Source organism: Melospiza georgiana, chromosome 8, assembly GCF_028018845.1.
Source record: "Melospiza georgiana isolate bMelGeo1 chromosome 8, bMelGeo1.pri, whole genome shotgun sequence".
Lineage (NCBI taxonomy): Eukaryota > Metazoa > Chordata > Aves > Passeriformes > Passerellidae > Melospiza > Melospiza georgiana.
Genome location: NC_080437.1, coordinates 33,693,747 through 33,717,771, shown reverse-complemented (window position 1 = coordinate 33,717,771; position 24,025 = coordinate 33,693,747). Strand labels below are relative to the sequence as shown.

The 24,025-nt window shown below is 40.2% G+C and overlaps 1 protein-coding gene across 1 annotated transcript in view; it reads left to right on the top strand.

Annotated features, from left to right (window-relative positions):
- The window catches only part of CPXM2 (carboxypeptidase X, M14 family member 2), a 66,126-nt gene extending 42,386 nt beyond the window's left edge, over positions 1-23,740 (top strand). The window contains exons 6-13 of the mRNA XM_058028871.1: positions 6,215-6,303; positions 8,947-9,070; positions 9,980-10,176; positions 10,991-11,170; positions 12,314-12,611; positions 16,676-16,815; positions 18,084-18,183; positions 23,373-23,740. Of these exons, the coding sequence (XP_057884854.1) occupies positions 6,215-6,303; positions 8,947-9,070; positions 9,980-10,176; positions 10,991-11,170; positions 12,314-12,611; positions 16,676-16,815; positions 18,084-18,183; positions 23,373-23,623 (1,379 nt within the window). The 3' untranslated portion in view covers positions 23,624-23,740. The remainder of the gene's footprint in view (positions 1-6,214; positions 6,304-8,946; positions 9,071-9,979; positions 10,177-10,990; positions 11,171-12,313; positions 12,612-16,675; positions 16,816-18,083; positions 18,184-23,372) is intronic.
- Positions 23,741-24,025: the final 285 nt, after the last annotated feature.

Below are 24,025 nucleotides of genomic sequence, written 5' to 3'. Positions count from 1 at the left end.
GTTTGCTTTTGGTATAATATTTATCTTTAGTGAGTAGGGTTATGCAGAAAGAAATAGAAATATCTGCCCAAGCCCACAGAGAGTATCAGGATAACTTTTGATATGCAAGCCATAGTATCTGTAAGTGCCTTTATTAAAAAAACAAGATTGCATGGGTGATCTGACTGTTTCCTAGGGCAATTTGTATGTAAATTCTTGTGATCCCTTTCTCTTTCCTAAAACTGCATCTAAACAGGAAAAAAAGCAAAAATGTCAGTATTTGGAAAGGTGATTTTTATTGAGTGCAGCAGTTTTTCACCCTGGATTCTTACTGGCTTTACATCCATCCAGGGCCAGATTCTGCTTGGCAGTGCTGGCATTTGTTACCCTTCAGCTTCACGGGTCTGTGTCAGTGGGTGAAGCTGGGAACACATCCCCACTTTCAGCACTGTCCTGCTGAGTGCTCTTCCAGCTTTTCACAGATCTTGGATTCACACGGAAACAGCATCAGAGCATCCCCCTGGTAGTCATTTATTGAGTTAATTGCCCGCAGTGGCTGATTCAGTATATTCCTGAAAGAAAATACCAGAATCATTCATTGAGAAACACAATGGGAATGGGGTGTGTTCATTCAAAATGTAATTGGACTGAAGAACTAATAGGTTTTGATAAGTGCTGACCCATCTTTTTAGCTCAGAAAGAGCTGGCATTTCTTTCTCCTTGCTCATTTTGCGCGTCGCACGCGAGGTGCCCGGGACAAAGCTGTTCCCCAGGTTCCAGAGGCCTTTCCAAGCACGTTTTCTTCCTCTGGGATGGGACATGTTTTTGCAGCTCCCTCTAAGTGGATTCCTCACCTTTTAATGGTGTCATTTTGCTCATTCCAAGTTAAACGTCTGGGTGGTTCGGCCGTGGGAGCAGTAAATTTGGCGGTGCTGCTCTGACACTCTGTATTGACTGTGGGACTGGAAATCAAGGGCTCTTCTTTTCTGACAGGTTTTTTTTTTCCATCAAAATGACCACTTTTCCTAAATTCACCAAAATCAGGAGGTGGAGCTCTGTTAGTTGACACACCTCTAGCTTGTCCAAAGCTCAGGGCATAGGGAAATAGCCCAACAACTGAAGGATGATGGAAGGAAAGAAACCCATTTTCCTAACTCTAAATTTCTTTTCATGTCTTCTAGATTTGTGATTTTAGGGTTTATGCTTTCATTAATCCCTGAATATATTAAACCATTTGCATTCAGTCTGTGTTCTGTATTAGCTTTCCATCAAGCAGGCTCAGAAGTGAGGGTAATAAGGGAATAAAGAGAAAAGATAAAAGGAAAAGAAAAAACCTGAATAAGATTGATATTCTAGGTTAGCACTGTCTGAATGAGATGGAAATGGTTAAAGACAGCTAGAACCCATTCCTGTGGGTATAGTCTGTCCTTAAAAGCTGCTGCATGTGCTAGATGTGCTGAAAATTGGATAAATCATAATAAAAAACAATTTGGACAACTGGAACATACTTATCTAAGCAGTATTATATAAGATAATTGTAATTTTTATCAGTGAAATGCTTATCCATAGCATGCACTTTTGTTGTATCTTAGGCTAGTGTGGACAAATAACTTTTTGTAGATTGTTACAGTAGCTTTAAGAAAAAAGAAAGGAAAAAAAAGCTGTGTTGTCCAACTATGTCAGTACTATCTTTGGGCAACAGAAGGGATTTGCTGTTTCACCAAGAGAAAGACATTTCCATGGAGGAAAGATGCCAGAAAATCTTACCTGTAACAACAATCAGTGCTGCCATGTCTCAAAAAAGAGGGCAAAAGAGGACAAAACCCAAAAACATTTAATTCCCTCTCCACTTTCCAAAAATGCTGGTATTTACATAGAGGGAAGCTGACACACACAATCTTTTGCAATTGCCTCAGAGGGATGGATGTGCTTTCCTTGCCTTCTATTCCTCAAATCTAAGGAAGGTCAAAACAAAATTATATGTGATCAAAAGCACCCAGAGATTGGAGAGAGAAAATCAGTTGAGTTCTTCATGCATTTATTTATATTGTAGAGTATTCAAGGCAAGAGACAATTATTTTAACGGAATAAATTTGTGATGGAATTTAATTTTTAATAGTTCTTATATAGAAAACTATCACTGCTACCATGATCATGCCATTACTTTGAAGCCAAGATAAAAAAAGAACTTTAACAGCTCTGTAATGGAGCACTGTGTTTTGCAGTGGCTTCAGTCTTATTTTTACTGCTTCTCTCTTAGTGCCAGGCTACCTGGTCAAGTCTAAAGTTCTGATCATTTTTTGATAAAAATGTGGCTTTTTACAAGTATCTTTCATTATAAATGTCCGTGTCAACAGCAGCTCTAAATCCAGCATCTACTTTTGAGAATAAAAGGAGAAAAGAATCAGTTTATAGTTGAAAAATATTATTTCATTGCTGATTTCATGTGTGATGTTAATGCTCATGAGCAATGCTCATGAGGCTGCCATGAAATAGATCATGTGGAAAAAAACTTAGAATCACCTGATGTGGCTGCCAGCGGATTTATTTCAAGATTACACATGTGCTGTCTGTGAGATGTTCAATTTAGTGAAGACAAGTCAAATTCACTTAAATTACATGGAAATTAAAAAAAAACCCGCAGTCATTTGTGAAACAGCACATTGGGGTTTTTAAGGCAGCCTAAGGGATTTAAACCAGAATATTCTTTTTATTAAAAACTTGTCTGAAACCTTTGGATTGCCTTCATTTGGAACAGCACTTCTGAGAAGCTGAAACCCACTGGAAGCATCAGGGCCTCGCTGGCTGAGGTGCTGTAGAGCTGTAATAAGTGAAAATGCCCCTTTTTTTCATCAACTGCCAAGCAATTGGTCCTTTCTGGTACTTTTGGTACTTTTTCTGGGCAGTTTTCAGAGCCCTCATGCTGCAAAGTTGTTGGGCATGAACCCACTTGGAGTTTTGGGATCCCCAGCACAGGTAGTGATGCCTTGTGAAGGCTGCCCTAGAACAGAGGCTGGACAGAGCTAAAGAATAAAGCAGGGACTTATTAAAATGCCTCAGTGGATCCACCGTGGGCAGCACAAGAGCCCAGCCAGGGCTGCACCCAAGATGAACCAAAATGGCCCCAAAATGCACGGCCGGGCACGGGGTCTGTCCCTGGGATCAGTTCTGCTCCATTTGCACCTTGCAGTTCATTGTCCCATTCCAGCTTTAGCCCAGGCAGTCCCACCCTGCTTGTTTTTCTCTCTCCAGCCCACGGTGTTTGTGCTCCTGGGCTGAGATTTGGATCATTTGTCCTTGGTGCCCAGCTGGAACAGGAATTGTTTTGTCTCCCTGCTCTGTGCACAGAGCTCAGCATGCCCTGATGTGAACTCAGACCCACACACTAAAGCAGCACAGAATGGGAAAAATAGAAAAGCTAAACCTGAGGCGTCAGAAAGACGTGGAGCTGTTGGAGACCTCGGAGGTGATCAGAGGGATGGAGCAGCTCTGCTGTGAGGAAAAGCTGAGAGAATTGGGTTTGTTCATCCTGGAGAGGGGAAGGCCTTGGGGTGATGTAATTGTGGCCTTCCAATCCCTGAGGGAAACTACAAAAAAGATGGAGAGAGAGACTTTGGACAACGGCCTGGAGTGACAGGACAATGGGAATGGCTTCCCACAGCCAGAGGGCTGGGTTAGGTTGGATTTTGGGAAGGAATTGTTCCCTGTGAGGGTAGGCAGGCCCTGGCACAGGTGCCCAGAGCAGCTGTGGCTGCCCCTGGATCCCTGGCAGTGCCCAAGGCCAGGTTGGACATTGGCCTTGGAGCACCCTGGGACAGTGGGAGGTGTCCCTGCCCATGGCTGGGGTGGCACTGGATGGGATTTAAGGTTCCTTCCAACCCATACCGATCTGTGCTCCTGTGAATCTGTGATTTAACAGCTTTAGTCACTCGTCCATCTTTACAAGAGTAGAAAGATGAAGAGCACAAGGTGCCTCTCCCAGCAAACTTCATTACCTCTACTTTTGATGCATAGACAGATTAGTGGTAGAAAAAAGCTAATATATCCCTCTGTATAAACATGAGTGCCACATTTTTGCAGGATCTTTTCTCCATGGAAGAAAGAGAGACTTTCTGCAGAATTTCTGTGAATAAATCAGTATATTTCTCTTATAAATCTTCTGTGGTTTGAGTTTTTCAGTCTTTTATTCTCAGTTTTATTCAAAAAACAATTTTTACCAAAGTGGACCCATCCAGCTGTGTGCAAGCCTTGTTTGTCTTTCTACCTTTTAGCTTTTAATGTTCTAATCTGTATTCCTGCTGCAGCAGAACTCCAGCTATCCAAGCAGGCTGCAGCAGAGCCTGGCAAAGTATGAGTGCTAATTCCCCAGGGAACTGTCAAATTGAGCTCTGTTGTTGAGGAAGGGCCAGAGATACCATCATTTTCACTGCAGTTTTTTTAAGTTTCCACCAACTCTACAGCATTCAGAGTCATTCCCATGATATTAGTGTTTGATGTATGGAAAAAGAGCCAGGCTTTGAAAGGCATGGGATTAAAGTATCAGGGAAAAAAATCAGTTGCTGTATATTTTGGCTCATGGGGATACAGAAAACTTTCAACATCCTGGCAGTTTTATGACATTTATTTTTATATTTTTACAACGTGGAGGTATTTTTTCAATGATGAAGACATTCTGTGGGGCATTGAACACATTGTCTCCTTTTAGAAGAAGTGGTGGTTTTCTTTATGATTTCCATTTTTCATCAGTATATCAATGAGTGATTTCTACAAATTAACATGGGTTTTGATGAGACAAGATTTTTTTGGGGACATTTTTCTGTCATATTTGTAAAGCAGCCTTCAACTGACCTTTCAGCATCTCTGCTGTAGATTAGGAAATGGAAGTGGAGACAAGGATGGGTCATGTTACTGTGAAGCTTCATGGGACTTGCATGTTTCAGTTCATAAATAACTTAAATGGAGCAAAAAAGCCCCAAAACTTTAGAATTTTATGAGAATATTTAGTGGTTTTGATGCAGGAAATATGAAACTTAAAAATGTTATAAAGTATTTCACACTGTTGTGAGTTTTCCATAATTTCAGTAAGGATTTGTTGCTGTGGGATGGTAACTACACATTTTTCCTTCTCAGAATTGTTCTTTTTTTTTCCCCCCACAAAAAAAGTCACAGCTGACAGGTGATATTATGGGAATATAATGGTTTTAAACCATTTTTTTCTCTAGAGACAATGTCTTTTTGTGTTGCAATAAGGATGACATTTAAACTTTTTCATATTTTTCTTCTCCCTCAATAATTTTAAACCAATGAAGATGATTTTGTGTGAAGGGAAACAATTTTTCATAGAAGCCTGACAGCCACTGGCTTGACAAATGATTACTCAGAATTCCAGACATCCCAGATGTGGCAAGTTAAGGAATGTGTCTGATGTTTTCCAAATAGACTTGTTTGTCTCTGAAAATAAATCATAATAGATTAGGCTAGGAGCACATTTATCAGGAACTTCAAAGCTCAGCCATAACAGTCTTGTCCTGTTTCTTTTTGGTTTTTTTTTCCCAGGTGAAGGGCCTGGAATGTCAAGGAAACAGAAGATTCTTTTCTAACCACACATCCTCCTTTGATACTTCAAAATGAACAAACTATAAAAAATATCCATAAACAAGTGAATATGTAAATTTTTAGTAACAAACACCTCTGACTTCCACAGGAACTCCTTTGGAAGATAATTAGGAATGCTTAATGTGCCAAATTATTCCTTTCCATGTTTTGCAGTCAGTGCATGAACTTGGAAAATACTCATCAGGAAAACAAAAATTCCTCGCAATAGTAAATTAATCAAGTGGACACAAAGCATTTACTGTGGCTTTTTCCTCTAATTTGATTTTTCTTCCACTCTTTTATCTTGCATCTGACTCATCATTTCCCAATGACTTTTTCCCCCCTCTGCAGCCTAAGGCTGCCCTTCTGCTTTTCTGTTGAAATTCAGATTTTTGTGCAGAGGAGCTGTCTGGAAAGCTGGTGCCTCCTTGCTTTTGTTTGGATCTCTATGAATTGATTTGTGCAGTGATTAGAAATATTTCAGATTAGTTGTTTCTCTGAGTTTTGCTTTTGAAAACCTGTTTTAGATACACACAGGACAATGGAATTCAGATTTCTATGTTTCTTACATGCATTGTGACAAAGCATCTCTATATTTGAAATTCCTAAGCATGAGAAAACTCCTTTTTTTCTTTCTCAGACCCAAACAATTATTACCACAGAAGAAATGAAATGACAACCACTGATAATCTGGACTTTAAGCATCACAACTACAAGGAGATGAGGCAGGTAGGCAAAGAAGGATGGTGTGTGATGGAGGGTGGATGGGTGCAGGCTTTTCAGCCATGTGGAATCTGAATTCCACAAAAATTAAACTATTATTTTCATTTTAAACTCTGTCTGCAATATGGTTTTAAAATATTTTCTCTGCTTAAATCTATTAAAAGAAGCAGTCCAATAAAGTCCCAAAGTCTTAATTTGCACATAAATGAACCTGAAAGAGGTGACACTATGTGACAGAGGAAGTATTTTCATATAATATGCCCCTCTTTTTCTTCCATATGTATTTGAGTGGTGAATGACACAGTGGTTCCTCCTTCTAGATTTGACTGATTTAGCCATCAGTTTTCTCGTCTATTTCTGTGGGTTTGAATAATCAGAATAAACTCTAGAGTCCCATTCCATATTCACAGTTGTAAAAATCAGCAAAAATTCACCAGAAACACCAGAAAAAAAACCTCTGCTAGTATAATTTTAAACTTACCAGCGTTGTTAATCTTGTTCCTTTAACTTCAAACAAGTTCTTGGCTTTGTTATTGTTTTTAATCTTGCTTCATATCACCACAGACACAAGTGTGGGCTGTCCTGAAGAAATATTTCTGCCCACTTTCCCTTCAAATATAAAGATAATATGTTTGGACTTGATGTGTGTGAATCACTTGCTGTGTGCTGGGTTTTCAGTGTATTTATACTGCATGAATCACCACTGGGTTTTATTGAGCAATTGTGTACTGAGTCACACGTTTATTTTGGTAGAGATTTCATGGCCTATATTTCTTAGCACAAAGATTAGACGAGTAGGAACTCAATTGGTATAATTACTGTCAAGAACAATAAAATAAAATGCATTTATGTTGTCATTGCAGAAAGACAGGTTGGTCAGGTTAGAAATATCTTGGGGGAAAAAAAACACAGCTTTAAACCAGAATGTTTTTGCACTCTTCTTACAAATGGAAAATCTGTGACTGTGGTTGAGAATTGTGAACTGTGTGCTCTCCCAATTTCTGTGTCAAAATAGTTAATTTTTTTAGAGCTCATTGGATTTTAATTGCTGATGGGCAGAATGTTATGAGTTGCATTGCAGCAAGTCTTATATACCCAAAACTATTCTCAAAACCTCAGTGCAAAATGGAATAATAACTGCCAGAATCAACTTATTATTAAAAACAAACAAACAAACAACGGCAATCAAAAACATGCCCAACCCCCAAAAAATGCATTATTGTCAGTTTTCATGGCTACTTCACCACAAAGCATCCTAGAAAAATGCTGGTTTTTGATTTATTATCAACACTGAGGGAGGAGGAGATGCTGTTCCCTGGGCCATGTTCTGGAAGCATCACATTACATTGCAATAAGTCAAGTATTTGTGAGAGGGAGGGATTTTCTCAGTGTCAGGTGATTTTAGTAGAACTCTCTGCTTAGGAAGATGAAATTTGGAGCTCCAGTTTTCTCCTTGTAAAAGAGCATTCAGTGTTCTTCTTCCAGTCAATGGGAACCCTCACGGTGTTTTGTGTGCAGGATTGTTTCACAGCCCAAAATATTTCTTATTTTTTAATTTCTATATATGTATTTGTATTTATTCATGTGGTACAGGAAGCTGTTACATGTTTGATGTGGGTATTTGAGTACAACCTTATCTTTGAGACAACAAACCCAGATCATAGTTGAAATATTTTGCCATTTGTAGGAAATAAGAATGAGAAGATCAAATATGAAATATGTTGATTTTCAGCGTTGTATTTCCATTAACTCCACTTCATTACATTACCAAAAGAGTCACAGCAAATGTCTCTACAAAGGTCTAATGCAGGAAAAGTTCTTTGACTCAGAAAATAATCACATGTTTGCAATTAAAGACATGATGGGGAGTTTGCTGAGGCCAACACAAATATTTCCACTGAATGTAACAGACTTTGAACTTGGTTCTGGGCATTTTTCTCACTATTAATGAGCATTTCCATACTTTCAACCACTTCTCTAAATTGATGTTCCTGGTATCCTGTGAGCACTGGAGTGCCAGGCACGTCAGGAAAGCTCCTGCACGTGGGAGTTTCAGAGTCAGGGGTTTCAGAGGAGCTCTGAGACAGCAGGCACACATTCCCCATTTCTCATGGATGGAGCTGCACGGATGCAGGGAACCATCAGCCAGCTCAGTTTGCTTCAGTTTGAAGAAGGTGTGAGGAGAGAAATTAGTAAACACAGGTCTGAGTCAGTAACATTGTTTATACAGCAGGGTTTTAGCCTTTAGCTAAAATAGAACTGCTTTTAATGCAGTATCTCTGCTTGCTGGCAGAGTGGAAAAATTCATATTTCTGTTGAAATGTGGCAACTGCAAAATAAATGCATTTCTGTGCACTGACACCCTGGGTCACCTCAAGTCCTTTATCTAGAGTACCTCACAGGGTGTGGTTATTTTATACACTCTCCATTATTTTAATTACTCTCTGTGGCATAATGTTTTAAAAATGAGATAGCATAGCTATAAATTCATGAACTAAGCATAAAGTTTTTACAACTAAGAAGTAATCAGAGAAGCAAATTAAGAGTTTGTGCCACATTCAATTTAGAATGAACCAATTCATCGTGGATCTGTTGTGATGCTGCATTGCCTTAATATGTTCTTTTTTTCCTCTTTTTTTTTGTTGGCAGCTGATGAAAACTGTGAATAAAATGTGCCCAAATATCACAAGAATTTACAATATTGGAAAAAGCCACCAAGGACTGAAGCTGTATGCAGTGGAGATTTCTGACAACCCAGGAGAACACGAAGTTGGTTAGGATTTTAATCTTCACTAAATCTGTTGAAGGGGTGTTGGAATTTGGCCTTTTTTCCCCCTCCTCTTCCTCCATATCTGCACTAATTATCACTGATGGAATTATATTCATGGCAGCAAAGATTTCAAATGTATGTGGGTTGAACCTCAGTGCTGTATTTCTAAATTGGGAAGAGGAGGGTGAGCACAAATAGAGGACATTTTGAACGTGGGATCAAATTCTTTAATGATCGTTCTTTACAGTAGTAAAATAAAAGTGAACTTTAATACTGGAGGATGGATTTTAGTTATGGCATTGATGTAGCTTTGGATAGAAATTTACCTTAATGCATTGCAGGGACAGGTCAAATCTCCAAATAATTTTTCACTCATGAGGTTTGGGGTTCAGTTTCCTACCATGATATAATTCTTCAGCATAGAAGAAACTCATTCGATCTTTGGTTGTTCTCACTGTGCCAGTGCCTGGGAGAGCTGTTGGAATAAAATAATTTTGTGCTTTGCTGTATCCATGAATAATATCCTTAGATTGGTTATTAGGAAAATTCTCTTCTAGCAAACTATTTTTCAGTATTTTTCATGTGACTTTTAGACCTTTAACACTGTTAAAATCCACCTCTAACATGCTGAAGTTGTGAGTATAATTAAAGATATGTTTAATCAAATATGGGTTTTTAGAGCTTTTACTCAGTGGCTTTAGATATCACTAATACACAAGCCAGTTCTAAAATAGCAACAGAAAGCAATTTATTTCTCCAAACTGACATTTTCACCTCTCATCTGTGCAGCTGAGACATTTCTCCACACCCCTTAAGTGAAATGTTGCTGATTGACATTGAAGCTGTTTGATAGAGATTTGATTTGCTGCTCCGACTACAACTCTGCTCCGTGGGATTTTTTTTTTTCCACAGGAGAGCCAGAATTCCACTACATTGCAGGAGCTCATGGGAATGAAGTGCTTGGCCGAGAGCTGATCCTTCTGCTCATGCAGTTCATGTGCCAGGAATACCTGGCTGGGAACCCACGCATTGTGCACCTCATCCAGGACACCAGGATCCACCTGCTGCCCTCAGTGAACCCTGATGGATATGACAAGGCCTATAAAGCGGTAATGGGGATGATGAGCACATCAAGGAATTCTTTTCTTTCCAGTAGATGGATCAAAAATGCTCCTCCTGTCTTTATTTTCTTCAAAGATCACGTTTTGCGAGCGATCGAAATTTAAAAATGAAAAGATGGGCACATCAAAGTAAACACAAACCATCTTGAGGAAAAGCTGAAAGAAACAGTGTTTGATGTGATGTTGGCTAACAGGAAAATGTACATGAAAGAAGGATCACAAACACTGCCAGGGGAAACCATCCTGAGATGTACAGAGCCATGGGAACTCCATTATGGAAAATGGAAAATTTGTGCAATCTGTTTCTCACTAGAAACCAAGCTCAGCATGTGAAAATTTGCATTCCTCTCCAGCTGAAATTTTATAGTGTGCCTTTAAGGAGAGCATGATGTGTTGGGCATCATAATAATTCAGTCTGGATGAAGACAGACACCAGGAAAAATTGTAGGGGCTGGTCAAATGCGTTGGAAAATCTTCCAGAGCAGTCTGCAGAAGACTGGAATAGGAAAGTCAAAATCATGGTCATGGGAGGGAATGTCTGCTGTCTCCATTGAGAGATATATTTTGGCTAACCTCAAGTAAATTTTCATGGGTTTTCCTTCACCTCATTCAAGATTTCATACAAAAACTTTTTTAAAGTGCCAATGAGTTAATTCAGTTAATTAAATAATTAATCTTCCATTTCTCTATATAGAATTATCTCTGGGACATTTCCAAACATTCTGCAGGGGCTCATAGGTGTCTTTAATCTGAATGAACATTAATTATTTTTTCTTTATTTTTATTTTTTTTTAAATCCAAGGGTTCAGAATTGGGGGGCTGGTCTCTAGGACGATGGACTCAGGACGGCATTGACATCAACAATAACTTCCCTGACCTAAACTCTCTGCTCTGGGAGTCAGAAGATCAGAAGAAAAGTAAAAGAAAAGTTCCAAACCATCACATCCCGATCCCTGACTGGTACCTGTCCGAAAATGCCACTGTGAGTAAGGCCAGGAGAGGGGACACAAAAGCTGGGACGTCCTGAGAGAGTGAGATTTACATTCTCAAGAGATGAATAACCTGGGAGTGAAGTTCCACACCTGATCTAAGTCAATGATTCCCTTTATGTCAGTGGAAATAAAAATGCACCACAAAAGCACCATTTCCCCCAGGATTTAGAGAGAGATCTCAAGGAAGAAACTGTTTCCTAGAGGATTTTCTTTTCCATCAGCTATTGCAAGAGCCTGGAGGACTCCAAACCCAACTTTTAGGCAGCAAGGTAGACAAGGAGAAGCACAGCATGAGCTCAGCCATGTGGATCAGGCTTCTCCCAGGTTTTGTGGCATAGATGAGCTCTTTGAAAACTCACTCACAGATTTGTCCTGGGATTTTCTTACTTGCTCTTACTTGAAATATGTTCTTATCTTGAAAAACACAGCAACAGATCAGATACATGCAAAACCTTGCTGTGGGCTTATGTTAACGTCATTTATTGGATTGTAGTGCCAGAAATTTAATTTATTTTGGCCTGACCTTTGAATTATAATGTCAGCTATTAATAGCAGCTTCACTGTGGCAGTTTTTAGTACTTTATAATCACACAATCATGAAATAGTAACAGTTTAAAGGGGCCTCTGTAGATCAATCCAAGGCAGGGTCACCTGGAGTGGGTGACACAGGAACACATCCAGGTGGGTTTGGGATGTGTCCAGAGAGGGAGACTCCATGACCTCCCTGTGCACCTGCTGGGGTGCTCTGCCACCCTCATGGAAAAGTTTGAGTTGAAACTTCCTGTGTTTTAATTTATGGCCATTATTTCAATGTTTAAAATCCTTTCTTTTGTAAACAAAGAGGGGGACCAATGTCACCATCTGACACCTCTGTCAGTTCCTGCTCTGGGCCTCACTCTGCCTAGATGTTCCTGTTCCATAAATTACTGATGTGAAGGTTCTGTTAGCTCTTAAGGGATATCTGTGACCTCCCAAAATGGCTGACAAGTACCATAATTTAAAGAAGGCCTTCTCCTTGCCCACATCCCTTCTGCTGGCCTCTCACTCTCAGCAACTCCTGATCCTGCTCTCCTTTGAAGCAGCACAATCAGATTTCCACGCTGAACCAGATCTGCTGTCGCTTTTTCTCCCAGGTGGCGGTGGAGACGCGGGCGATCATCGCCTGGATGGAAAAAATCCCTTTTGTGCTGGGGGGCAACCTGCAGGGGGGAGAGCTGGTGGTGGCCTATCCCTACGACATGGTGAGGTCCATGTGGAAAACCCAGGACTACACACCCACCCCTGACGACCACGTGTTCCGCTGGCTGGCCTACTCCTACGCCTCCACACACCGCCTGATGACGGACGCCAGGAGGAGGGCCTGCCACACCGAGGACTTCCAGAAGGAGGATGGCACTGTCAACGGAGCCTCGTGGCACACCGTGGCTGGAAGTGAGTGGCAAGGCTCCAATTAGTGTTCCCTTGCTAATTAGGGTAAAGCCTGCGCTGCCTGGTGTGGGTTGCAGCGCACAAAAATGTGTGTTCTAGGAGGAATATTTCCAGATGTCATTGCTGTCGTTAATACCTGGTGACTGCTACTTTTGCAGCCAAGTTTTCCACAAATGCACATTCAAAGCATTAGCTTTAAGAACTCTGTGCACTCAGGACTGTTTGTAAGGAAGAAACCAACCCAGTCCAAACCCCCACACAAGGTGACAAGAGGAAAACTGCTGCAAAGCACTACAGCCAGTGTCAGAGCTGAAGCAGGGGCTTCAGGGAGAGATTCCAGATAAGGAAGTCCTGATTTACAGCCTCCTGCTGACTGAACTCAGCCTCAGATCAGCCCTCACTCACATGCACTGGCAGTTGCAATGAAATGCCATAAAAAGCTACTGTTTGCCTGCTACTCTCCTATTTCTAAAACACCTGGAGGTCCTTGCACTTAAATTTTGCATGGGCTGCACAGGCATTCCTGCTGCCAGGATAAATCATAGCCTGGATCAATCTCCACACACCCAAGCCTGTCACCCTGTTAAGGAGCACACAGGGGAAGCCATGGCCTGTGGTGTGGCCAAAACCTTGATTTCCAGGAAAGCCCATTAGAAACCCATTTTTAACAGCATTATGCACATTTGCCTTTGCTCAAAATCCTCATGTTTTTCTAAGTGCATCAGTCAAGCAGCATATTCCCTGAAATTAGGAAATGACACAGGCATCTGCCACCAGTGGGCTGACAACAGGAGCAGCACTAATGGCAAACAGATGCAGGCCAGTGTCTCTGAAACCCAGGTTTAGCTGAACCTGGCTCATGTTTGGAACTTGCAGGTCCACTGCATGAACATTTTTGGGATTTTGGACGTGGCTTTTATGGCTTTTATGTTGGCCCATGTATAGTTAGTGTTGGCCAGCCTTTAAAGGCTAGAGTTGAGAATTACCTTTTCAAATATTTTTTCAGGAGGTTAAAAACTGTTGGGTGAGTTTGGGGAAAACCTTGAACTCTTAGGTCTGAAAGTACAATCCCATACATTTCTACAGATTCTAAAGCATTCTCTGAGAACTAACTTGACCACTTAATTATCCAATTTATGAATTTAATTTTCCTAAGTGCAATAAGAAACATCATTATGAATCAATCCAGAAAAGATGGCATTGGCCTTGTCACTAACAGCTGTCACACTGAGTTCCATTAAGTAAAGATGGACAATATAGATGCTGAATATTACCCTGATTTTTTAGGACCAATTATATTTTGGATTTGTTTCATCTGATTTGCTTTATTTCTTGATGATATTTTAATTATGATTTATGTCCTTCTCTGTTACATTATGGTAAGACCTCTAAAAAAGTGCTTGCAGAAGCTCTCCCACCCATCCTTTTGTGGGAGTGACATCTCCTCACTGTACCACACCTTGAAACTGCCTCTCTCCTCTTCCATCTGCTTCCTTGCAGTGGTCCTGCACAGAAACTTCTCACTGCTCATGCCATGGGAAAATTTAGATGGCATTAGATAAATTTCATTTAGAAAATATCTAATATTTATATAAATATTAAATAATTTTTTAAATATTTATTTCATTTAGAAATATTAGATTTCATTTCAGTCCCTAGAGAAGCATGTGCACCACAGATACCCAGCACCTCCTCATGCCTTTAAAACCCAGCCATGATTTTTCCTGCACATTATTTTGACTGTAGTGAATGCAAGTTCTCCAGCAATTTTACATATAAGCTTTCTGCACTGGATAAACTGCACAAAGGCAAAAAAGGGGTTGATTTAATTTTATTTCCTGTGTTTTTGAGGCTGAATTTGCATGTTCAGGCACTAGGAAAGAGTTGCTCTTGGCAACACAAAGCCATTTTCTTAAATACACGTATTAAAACTGAGCAATTAGTGTGTATGGCAAAACATTTCACAGCAGATTAATCAGAATGTTATACAGTATGTGAGGGGAAAATAATTGTGGCTGTTTCTCAAGTGGAGGGGAAGCACATTTATGTAGAGTAGCATATGCCACTGGCTGATGTTTAGGTTTTCCCCATCAACAAAAGTGAAAAGTTTAACATCTGTATTATATAATCCTCCTGCTCTGCTTCCAGAAGGCACTGAGGGCTCATTAAATACTTGACTACTGCTAATTGGACAGGAACAGGGATTTTGGTTTAACTCTTCTTGCTCAGAAGCACTCGGTGAATGCAACTCCTGCTAATCTTTGTATTTAAAACACAACAATTAATGATCATTAAAAAACATATTTTAAAATATTTTCTTATTAGAAGTGCAGATGGAACAAGAAATTTCATGTTCTGTATCTCGTTATCTGTGTGAGAGTGGAGAACTAATAAGGAGGGAAAATAATGGTGAGAAAGAGGAGAGAAACCTGGAGAATGGAAATATTTGAGCTGTGTATGTAAAGACAGCTCTCCTTAGTGCTCCAGCCCTTTGCAAAGGTGACAGTGGGCTCTGTAATGCAGAATTAAACTGCAGCTCCTCAGAGACTGGAGGCACTGGGGTTCCTGGGGCTTGATTAGGAGATATTTCTGATGGGAATCCCTATTGCAGAGCAAAAGTGCAATCCCAGTTTTCTGCAGCACCATGATAGGGAGAAAAGAGACCCTTTCACTTCTTACAAACTACAGACACCATATGTAACATACAATAATTATTACTGCCTTGATTTTTCTGGCTTTTCTATCTGTTGGATTACTCAGGGAGGAAAACAGACTGAGCAACTCTTTCACCAACTGCTCTGATAAATCACTTTTACATAACAGCCCCTGTGAGCACATAGCTCTGTGTCCTGGCATTCAGGGTTCTATCAAATGGGAATTCTGTGAATTGGGTGAACAGCTGCACCTTCCTGCCACCCAACACAGACAGATTCCATTTCCACCCAGGGCACTCATAAGGGAGAGCTGCTTTGTGGGTAATGTCCAGGATTAGGAATGCTTAGGGCTTTCTTCAAAAAGAACAATTTTTTCTTATAGAGACCTTTCTCCTGGTTGTGCTCCCATCTTCCCCATCAATAGAATCCCAGAAGGGTTTGGGTTGGAAGGGACCTTAAAGCCCATCGAGTTTCACCCTTGCTTGGAGCAAATTTCACTATCCCAGATTGCTCCAAGGCCTGTTGTCTTGCTTTGAAAAGACAGGTGTCTTCTAAAGAAGCCTCCCCTGAAACGGAAAATGCAAACCCCCTCGCTTAACTCTTCCTTAATAAAGAGTACTTTATTAAGGAATAAAATAAAAATAGAATAAAAAATGCACTAATACAAAAAACCATTGACAGAATCAGAACATGCCCTGACCCCGTGTGTGTCAGGGTGGTGTCCCAGCCCCATCCCAGGGGGGCTCAGCCCTCCTGCAGTGCCAGCTGTGGCTCTGCTGCAGCAGGGATCCTGCACAAGGGGGGAGTTTTCCTCTGCAGCTCCAGGGCTGCTGCAGATGGGCCTGGGCTCCCTCTGGCCATGCAGGGCAGCACAAAGCTGCTCCTCTGGGAATGCAGGGGGCAGAGGCTGCTGGGGTGTCCCAAAGCTCAGATTGGATCCAGGCAGGAATGCTTGGCTCCTCCCCTGGGCGGAGCATCTCCCCATGGGATGCTGGGATTGGATCAGCCATGCAGGGACACTCACTGGCCATGGACAGAAGGTAATTAATAATCAATGGCCCATTAACAGCAGAGATCTCCTGGAGGAGGATTGGCTGTGGGAGAGATAAAGAAAACTGCCCCATGAACAGAGATAACTGCCCCACCTCTGACAGGTTGCAATGGAATACACACCCCCCAGCCACATCTTGCGACCCAGGCCACCTGTCCAACCTGGCCTCGAGCACTCTGGTACTTTGTTACAGAACATTTGGCATTTCTAAAATCTTTTTTCCCTTCCAAATCTGCAGGGTAAGCCGTCTAGATGAATGCCCAACTTGCGTTTACAGAAGTTACATTAATTTGCGTAAAAACAATCTGATCAATAGATTAAAAAGGCCATGAAGTTGTTCCCTTTTTCCCCAATATTGGCAGGCATCAATGACTTCAGCTACCTGCACACAAACTGCTTTGAGCTCTCCATCTATGTTGGCTGTGACAAATATCCCCACGAGAGCGAGCTGCCAGAGGAGTGGGAAAACAACCGCGAGTCCCTGATTGTTTTTATGGAACAGGTATTCACTTGTAATTTTTGGTTTGAATTTAGATGTTTATTAGTTTTTATTTGTATTAGTTTTTCTATTTCTATATTTATCAATAATACATTAATAATATATATTATTATAATTATATGGTATGTTATATTATGTTATATTCTTTATACTATGTTATATTTATAATATATAATATATTATATATAATATAATATATAATATATAATATAATATATAATATATGATATATGATATATAATATATAATATATAATATATAATATATAATATATTATATATTATATATTATATATTATATATTATATATTATATATTATATATTATATATTATATATTTATTATATTATATATTATGATGTTTATATATTTTTATACTTATTTACATTAGTTTTATAAGTTGTGAGTTTTACAGTACTTTATTAATCAACTAAAAAATGGACTTGTGTTTTTACAAGGTTTTTTAAGGATAAATGGTCTAATTAAGAAATTGTACTTAAATTATTTTGATTTTTAACTTAATTAATTCCTTGTGTTTTGTAATGTGGACTTTTTTATTTGATTATATAATACTACTTAAATTTATGAAGAAGAAGGCGAATAAGAAGGTAAAGAAGAAAGATTATTTTCTGTTTTAAAACTAATATATTATTATATTTTTAAACTTTAAGTTTTCTATTATGTGATATTATACACTTTTATTTAAACTACACACTTATAATTTTAGTTTTATTATTTCAATTTGGAAGTTTTTTTATGGTTTTAGGATAAGTGTAGTGGTTTTTGGGGGGTCAGTGCCTGATAGTACTGAATGTCTAAAATTCTGAGCAACTAGGGTTCCAACACCTACTATTTTTCTTGCATGACTAATTATGTGGTAATTGGTATTTTTATAGACATAGAACTTCAGCCAGGCTGGTTTGACTTCAGGGAATAAAGTAATGAAGCTTCTGAAAATGTGATGTGGGTGCTGAGCTTGCTAGAAAGGGCAGCTGGAAAAAGACCCCAATATTGTGTCCGCTGCTTCATCTGTTCTTTTTATCTTGAATTTGGTGCCTCAGGTATCCCAACAAAATTCACAAACTGATTCTCAAGTTAATGCCTGAAGGGCTGCTACAGGGTTAATAATGATGTTCCACGAAGTTGTGAGCCATAAAGTAGGAATAAAGAAATGTAATTCACTTGTGGAATTAAAGATTCATTGTAAGTTCCTAGGAATACTACTGTTCTTTGCTGTGCAATATTTACTTGTTTTTTTTATTCTCTTCCCAGGTCCATCGTGGCATCAAAGGCATTGTGAAAGATGTGCATGGGAAGGGAATCCCAAATGCTGTTATTTCAGTGGAAGGTGTTAACCATGACATTCGCACAGGTAAAAAAAACCCCAAAATACAAAATATCAGTGCAAAAGAACAGATTTATAGTTAAAAACAAACCCACCGAACCATGTTCCTAAGTTCCATATCCACACGTTTTTGAATGCTAATTTTATGGGTTTTTATCTCTTTACTGGGGTTCTGTGCTCTTCATTTGCTACCACTTCCATGTGCTTTGCCACTGAAGCACAGAGTGAGGCAGATAAACTGATTTCAGGCCTTGGAATATCACAGAGCTTTGTGACTTCCAAATCTTTCATGTTTGCCACAAGAGGTGATCTGAGCCAATAATGAATCTTGGAATATCTAACTTAGTTTATGATTAATTTCAGTGCTACTGTGTCTGCATTGGGAAAGAAAGCATTGAATGACAGATACTTAATTAGGCAATAATGATTCTACCTTAAATATTTCAAAATGGGACCACTGGGAAATGACAGTGGGAATTAAAGTAATCAGCTGGTTTTTCCTGTCTTGGAAGCCTTGGCAGTGCTGAAAGTCTGCCATAAAGTGTGGGTTGTGTTACTCTGTTAACAAAATTAATGTACTGCTCTGAGTTAATGCAATATGTGATTAATCTCCAGCTCCCTATACTCTGGATTGTCATGAAAAAAAATAAAAATAAAGTGCAATAAATGTGCAAGATCTCAAAATCCACCTTGTAACACTCAGGGAATCTTGCAGCTATTTACATCTTGACTTATTGCTGAGCCTCTATGGCTCAAGGCCATCTGCAATTGTTAGTAAAAATAAAAATACTTATTTCAGTCCCTTTAATTTTTCTTTTTAATGAGACATTTAAGCTCACACTCTGGAGTCACTGTGGAATTGGGAACATAAAAGTTCTATCTTGTTTCATATTATCCAGATAACAATACATGTCTCATTAGTCCCTGAAACCAGAGGATTTGTGCTGGAGCCAAGAAGCTAAAATGACATGTATAACTCCAGAGAAAGAAGGCAAATTGTCAGCAGTCTCCCTTCATTTATACCTTTTAAAATGAAAAATGTGCCCATTTAAACCTCTGAGTTGCCTTGATGTAAAAATAGGCCAAGCAGGGGAAGAATTATGGCCAGGATCTCTATTCACAAAAGTTTTGTTTCAAGTGAGCAGAGCTCTGCTGTTTCACTGCTGCATTACCGTGGTCAGCTGCCCCGTGGAGCCAGACAGAAGTTGCCTGTAAAAGCCTTGTAATAACATTTAAAGGTTTGAGAAAGTTCCTTTGCTTCTTCCTGTGGACTGAAATAAAAGCAGATTGGTTTGGCTTTCTCCTGGATACAATATCCCTGATGGAAGGAGAGGGATGCTGACATTCAGCTAACACCATTAATGGGCTAATTGAAGGCATTGATTCCAGGAGCAAGAGCTTTGTGGGGAATTATTCCATTTTCCCTAAATGCAGATGTAACTATTGATTAAGTCTGAGTGATTCCACATTGTTACAGTCAGATTTGGGCTGGATTCTGTGAGAAAACCTCTGCAGAAAGAGTTCAGTTGGGTGGACAAATGCACCTTTTCCCCCTCCATGGTGTCAAGACAGTTTTGGGGGTTGCCTCCTGTAATTTGGGAAATGACAAATTAAATATTAATGGAGAAATGTGCAGTTTCTTCCTGGTGAAACACTCGTCACAGCCAGAGTTCAAAGACAGATGCTTCTGTGTGGTTTCTGAACTAAGTTGTAATTAATTTAATTTCACACAGTGTCCAGAGAAATTTTTATGAATATTTTGGTAAGTTTGCAGTGGTTTCATATACGTATTTTCATTTTATGTACCAAAACCCAAGGATTTTGAAGTAGAATCTAGTAATGTTTAATATATTAAATATATTTACCTATTAAATATTTATTTAATTGATCCAAGCTAAGCATAATTCTGGTATTACCATTCTCCAGCCTCATCCAGCATCCATGGACCTGGATGCCTGGTCCATACAGAAAAGTTGAGTTTAAGTTGTGTATAGTGCTTTGAATATGCAGCACTATGGCCAGGTTTCCTGGAGAGTCTTTTGTTGGTAAAAAAATCATTAGAAAGATTTTTATAATATATTTAAATCTGTGCAATTTGGCACATTTAAATGTAAAAACTGCTTTTTCACTTTCACAATTGCTTAATTGTAACTAAGGTCTGTCCTATCAGGCTCAAAGGACATTTCTCTTAATTGTGGAATTTATGGAGTAGTCTGGCATATTGAATTCATAGCAATGCTATCTTTGTTCTGTAATGCATTGTTATTTTATCAAAGCAGACATGGCAATCCCTTTCCAGCCCCAGTAGGTGGGTATGGATGCAGTCTGCCTCCAGCCTGCTCCCACTGGAACCTATTATTTCAGCAAACCTATTATTTACTAAATTTATCTGTGTTTTTAATTGTGTTTCTTTTTGCCATCTGTTCTGATTTTTTTTTTTACTGGTTTTAATCTGATTTTCAGAAAACCCCAACCTTTTAGCCTGGTATTAAATTCTGGGCACTGACAGCTGACAGAAATACTCCTGTCTAAGTGGAAACAGGGAATGTGCATCCTGCTGCAGGTTTAATACCCAGCTTTGCAGTGAATTCCCAGTGGGGTGTGAATGTGTAGGTTTATTCCTGGCCCTGTGTGGGGTTGTGATGAACTGACTGTTAAATGTGTCAGGAAAATGTGGGTCAGCTTTGCAGTCCTGGGGCTAAAGCCAGGCTGGGAGCAGGGATGTGACATCCCACAGGGGATGCAGAGCCCTCTGCCTGCCCCGTGGTACTGCTGAAAATGAGCCCTTGGGGATAAATAGGAGGAATTTGGGCAGATTTGTGGTTTGGCCTTTTGTTCAGCTTCCAACAGTCCCAGTGGTGAGGGAGAGCTGAATAAAGAGCCTCTCTTAGAGCCTTTCCTAAAAATCCCTGAGTCATGAGGAACAGAAAATGTGGGCCTTATTATCACCCTAAATGTGGTCATATTGACTTAAAACCCCCCTGATCATAATGGGATGTAAGAATGGACCTGATCAGAGACAATTCTGGCACACCCAGAGGCTGCACTATCAGGGTATAGTCAATATTGCCATTTGTTAACACTTGCTGTTTGAAAACACATTTTTTTATTTTATATAATCCTAAATTAAATCACTGTTTCTTTAAATAGAGGCTGACCAGCCTGATCCTTCCCCAAAATAAAATATTTTTATTCAAATCATCTTCAGTTTTTGCTGCGCTCTGCACTGCCAGTGAGCCCAGGCTGGTGTTAGTAAGGCTGTCAGGTCTCATCAGTGCTAAAAAACCCCAACCCCTCCTCATGCAGAGATGTTCCATTTCTATTTTTACATGGAATTGCATATTTGAATATGTACTTTCCTTCACAGGGAGTTCCTCCAGGACAGAGTGAAAAACTAATTTTAGGTAATAGTTTTTCCCCTTTTTCAGTTCACAGCTAAGAATATTCGATGGTTAAAATCATATTTAAAAGAAGCCTAAAACAATCCTGATGCACATATGGGTACATGAAATGGATATATCTGAGATCATTCGTGGGGAAAAAGAAGAAACCAAAATCTCCTGATTCAATGAGGTGCTAAATACATTTTTCTGAGTAGGTTAGTTGATTGCAGGAGCTTGGTTTGTGCATTTAACCAGGTAGTTAAACGTCCTGGTGAATTTACTTTGTAGGAAAATTAGTGTAATAAACCCCAATGTATGGCTTAATAGAAGGGAATATTTCCTTACTCCTCCAAGTGAGTTGATATTATGTATTCACACATTCTTCCTAACAAATCAGCACCAAAATCAGTGTCCTGGCAGTCTGATCAGGGATGTGTGATGTGGATATTTCACTGGGGCTCCTCTGGATCCCTCAGTTAGGATTGGTTTGGGAAAGGTCTTTCCTACCCCTTGGGAATCACCAGATTTTGCCTCAGGCCTTTCCAACTGCCAAAAACCTACAGCTGATTTGGAGCCTTTTTGCACCATTTGGAAAATATGATTGACATGTGTTTTTCTCTAGGGTTGGCAGGATGAGGAGGGATATTTGTAGCAGGAGCAGCCCCTTGGACACCCTCCTGGTGTGAGGATGGAGGGTTCTCTACCTGTGGTGTCATCTTACCCATGGCCAAGGACTTCTCCTGGGGATGGTGAGGGCTGGGAGTTGGACTTCATGTTCTGTGTCCTCATTTAATGGACTGAGGTTGCCCCAGTGTGGTGGTCTTCACAGGGGTCCCAGGACGAGAGAAGAGATGAGAATCTTGACTCCATGTTTCAGAAGGCTGATTTATTATTTTATGATATATATTATATTAAAAGAAAATCATATATTAAAACTGTACTAAAAGAATAGAAGAAAGGATTTCATCAGAAGGCTGGCAAGGAATAGAAAGGAATGATAACAAAATCTTGTGACTGACCAGAGAGTCCAAGACAACTGGACTGTGATTGGCCATTAATTAAAAACAACTACATATGACCAATCAAAGATGCAACTGTTGCGTTCCACAGTACCAGATAATTATTGTTTTTCTCTTCCTCTGAGGCTTCTCAGCTTCTCAGGAGAAAAGTCCTGGCAAAGGGATTTTTCAGAAAATATGTCTGTGACACTCCAGGAAAGGTTTGGATGCAAATTTCTTCATGGGAAGGGTTTTAAAGAACTGGAGCAGGCTGCCTAGGGATGTGGTGGAGCCTCCATCTTTGCAAGTGTTCTAAAATTCTGTGGTCATGGCACATGAGGACATGGTTGAGTGGTCAACATGATGGTGATGGTTGATGGCTATACTTGATGGTCTTAGAGATATTTCCCAACCTCAGCAATTCTGTGACTTTATAAACACCACTCTCCTCAAGGAGAAAGGGGAAAGGACCCGATGGTCCTTGTGGGTCCCTTCCAAATCAGCTGTGATCCTCATCTAATGGAATCGGGTTGCTCCAGGAAAGGTTTAGATGTGATATTAGGATAAATTTCTTCATGGGAAGGGTTTTAAAGAACTGGAGCAGGCTACCCAGGGATGTGGTGGAATCCCCATCTTTGGAAGCATTCAAAAAATCTGTGGTCATGGCACGTGAGGGCATGGTTGAGTGGTCAACATGATGGTGATGGTTGATGGTTGGACTTGAGGGTCTTAGACATGTTTCCCAACCTCAGCAATTCTGTGACTTTATAAACACCCCTATCCTCAAGGAGAAAGGATCAAAACCCTGAAAACCATCATTTTTTGCCCCCACCAGGAGCTGACGGGGATTACTGGCGTCTCCTCAACCCGGGCGAGTACGTGGTGGGCGTCAAGGCCGAGGGCTACACCGCCGCCACCAAGACCTGCGAGGTGGGCTACGACATGGGCGCCACCCAGTGCGACTTCACCATCTCCAAGACCAACCTGGCGAGGATCAAGGAGATCATGAGGAAGTTTGGGAAGCAGCCCCTGAGCCTGGCGGCGCGCCGGCTGCGGCAGCGGGCGCGGCGGTGGCAGCGGCGGTAGAGCGCGGCGCCAGCTCTGCTTCTCCCAGCCTGGCTGTAGTCGTAGTGAGAGTTACGTAGCCCATCTCTTCATGCCTTTTTCTCTGCACCGTGAGGCCTTGCTGTTTGTGGAGCTGGATGGATGCTCGGGGTGGGGGGGGTTCTCATTTTTTGGTGGGAAAAAAAAAATCAGAATGAAGTCGAACCAAAAGGAGCCCCCGGTTGAGGGGAGGGACAGGGAGAATGGAGGAAGGTGATTTGAGTTGAGCTGGAATGAAATGTTTTGCTTGTTGGGTTGTTTAATCCTTTGTCAATCTGTTTTCTGTAAAAATTGAAGAGAAAGGATAGAAACAACAGCGAAAAAGAGATACTTACAAACGAGAAGTGTTCTGAATGAAAAAAATGAAAAAAGTATGTAAAGTAT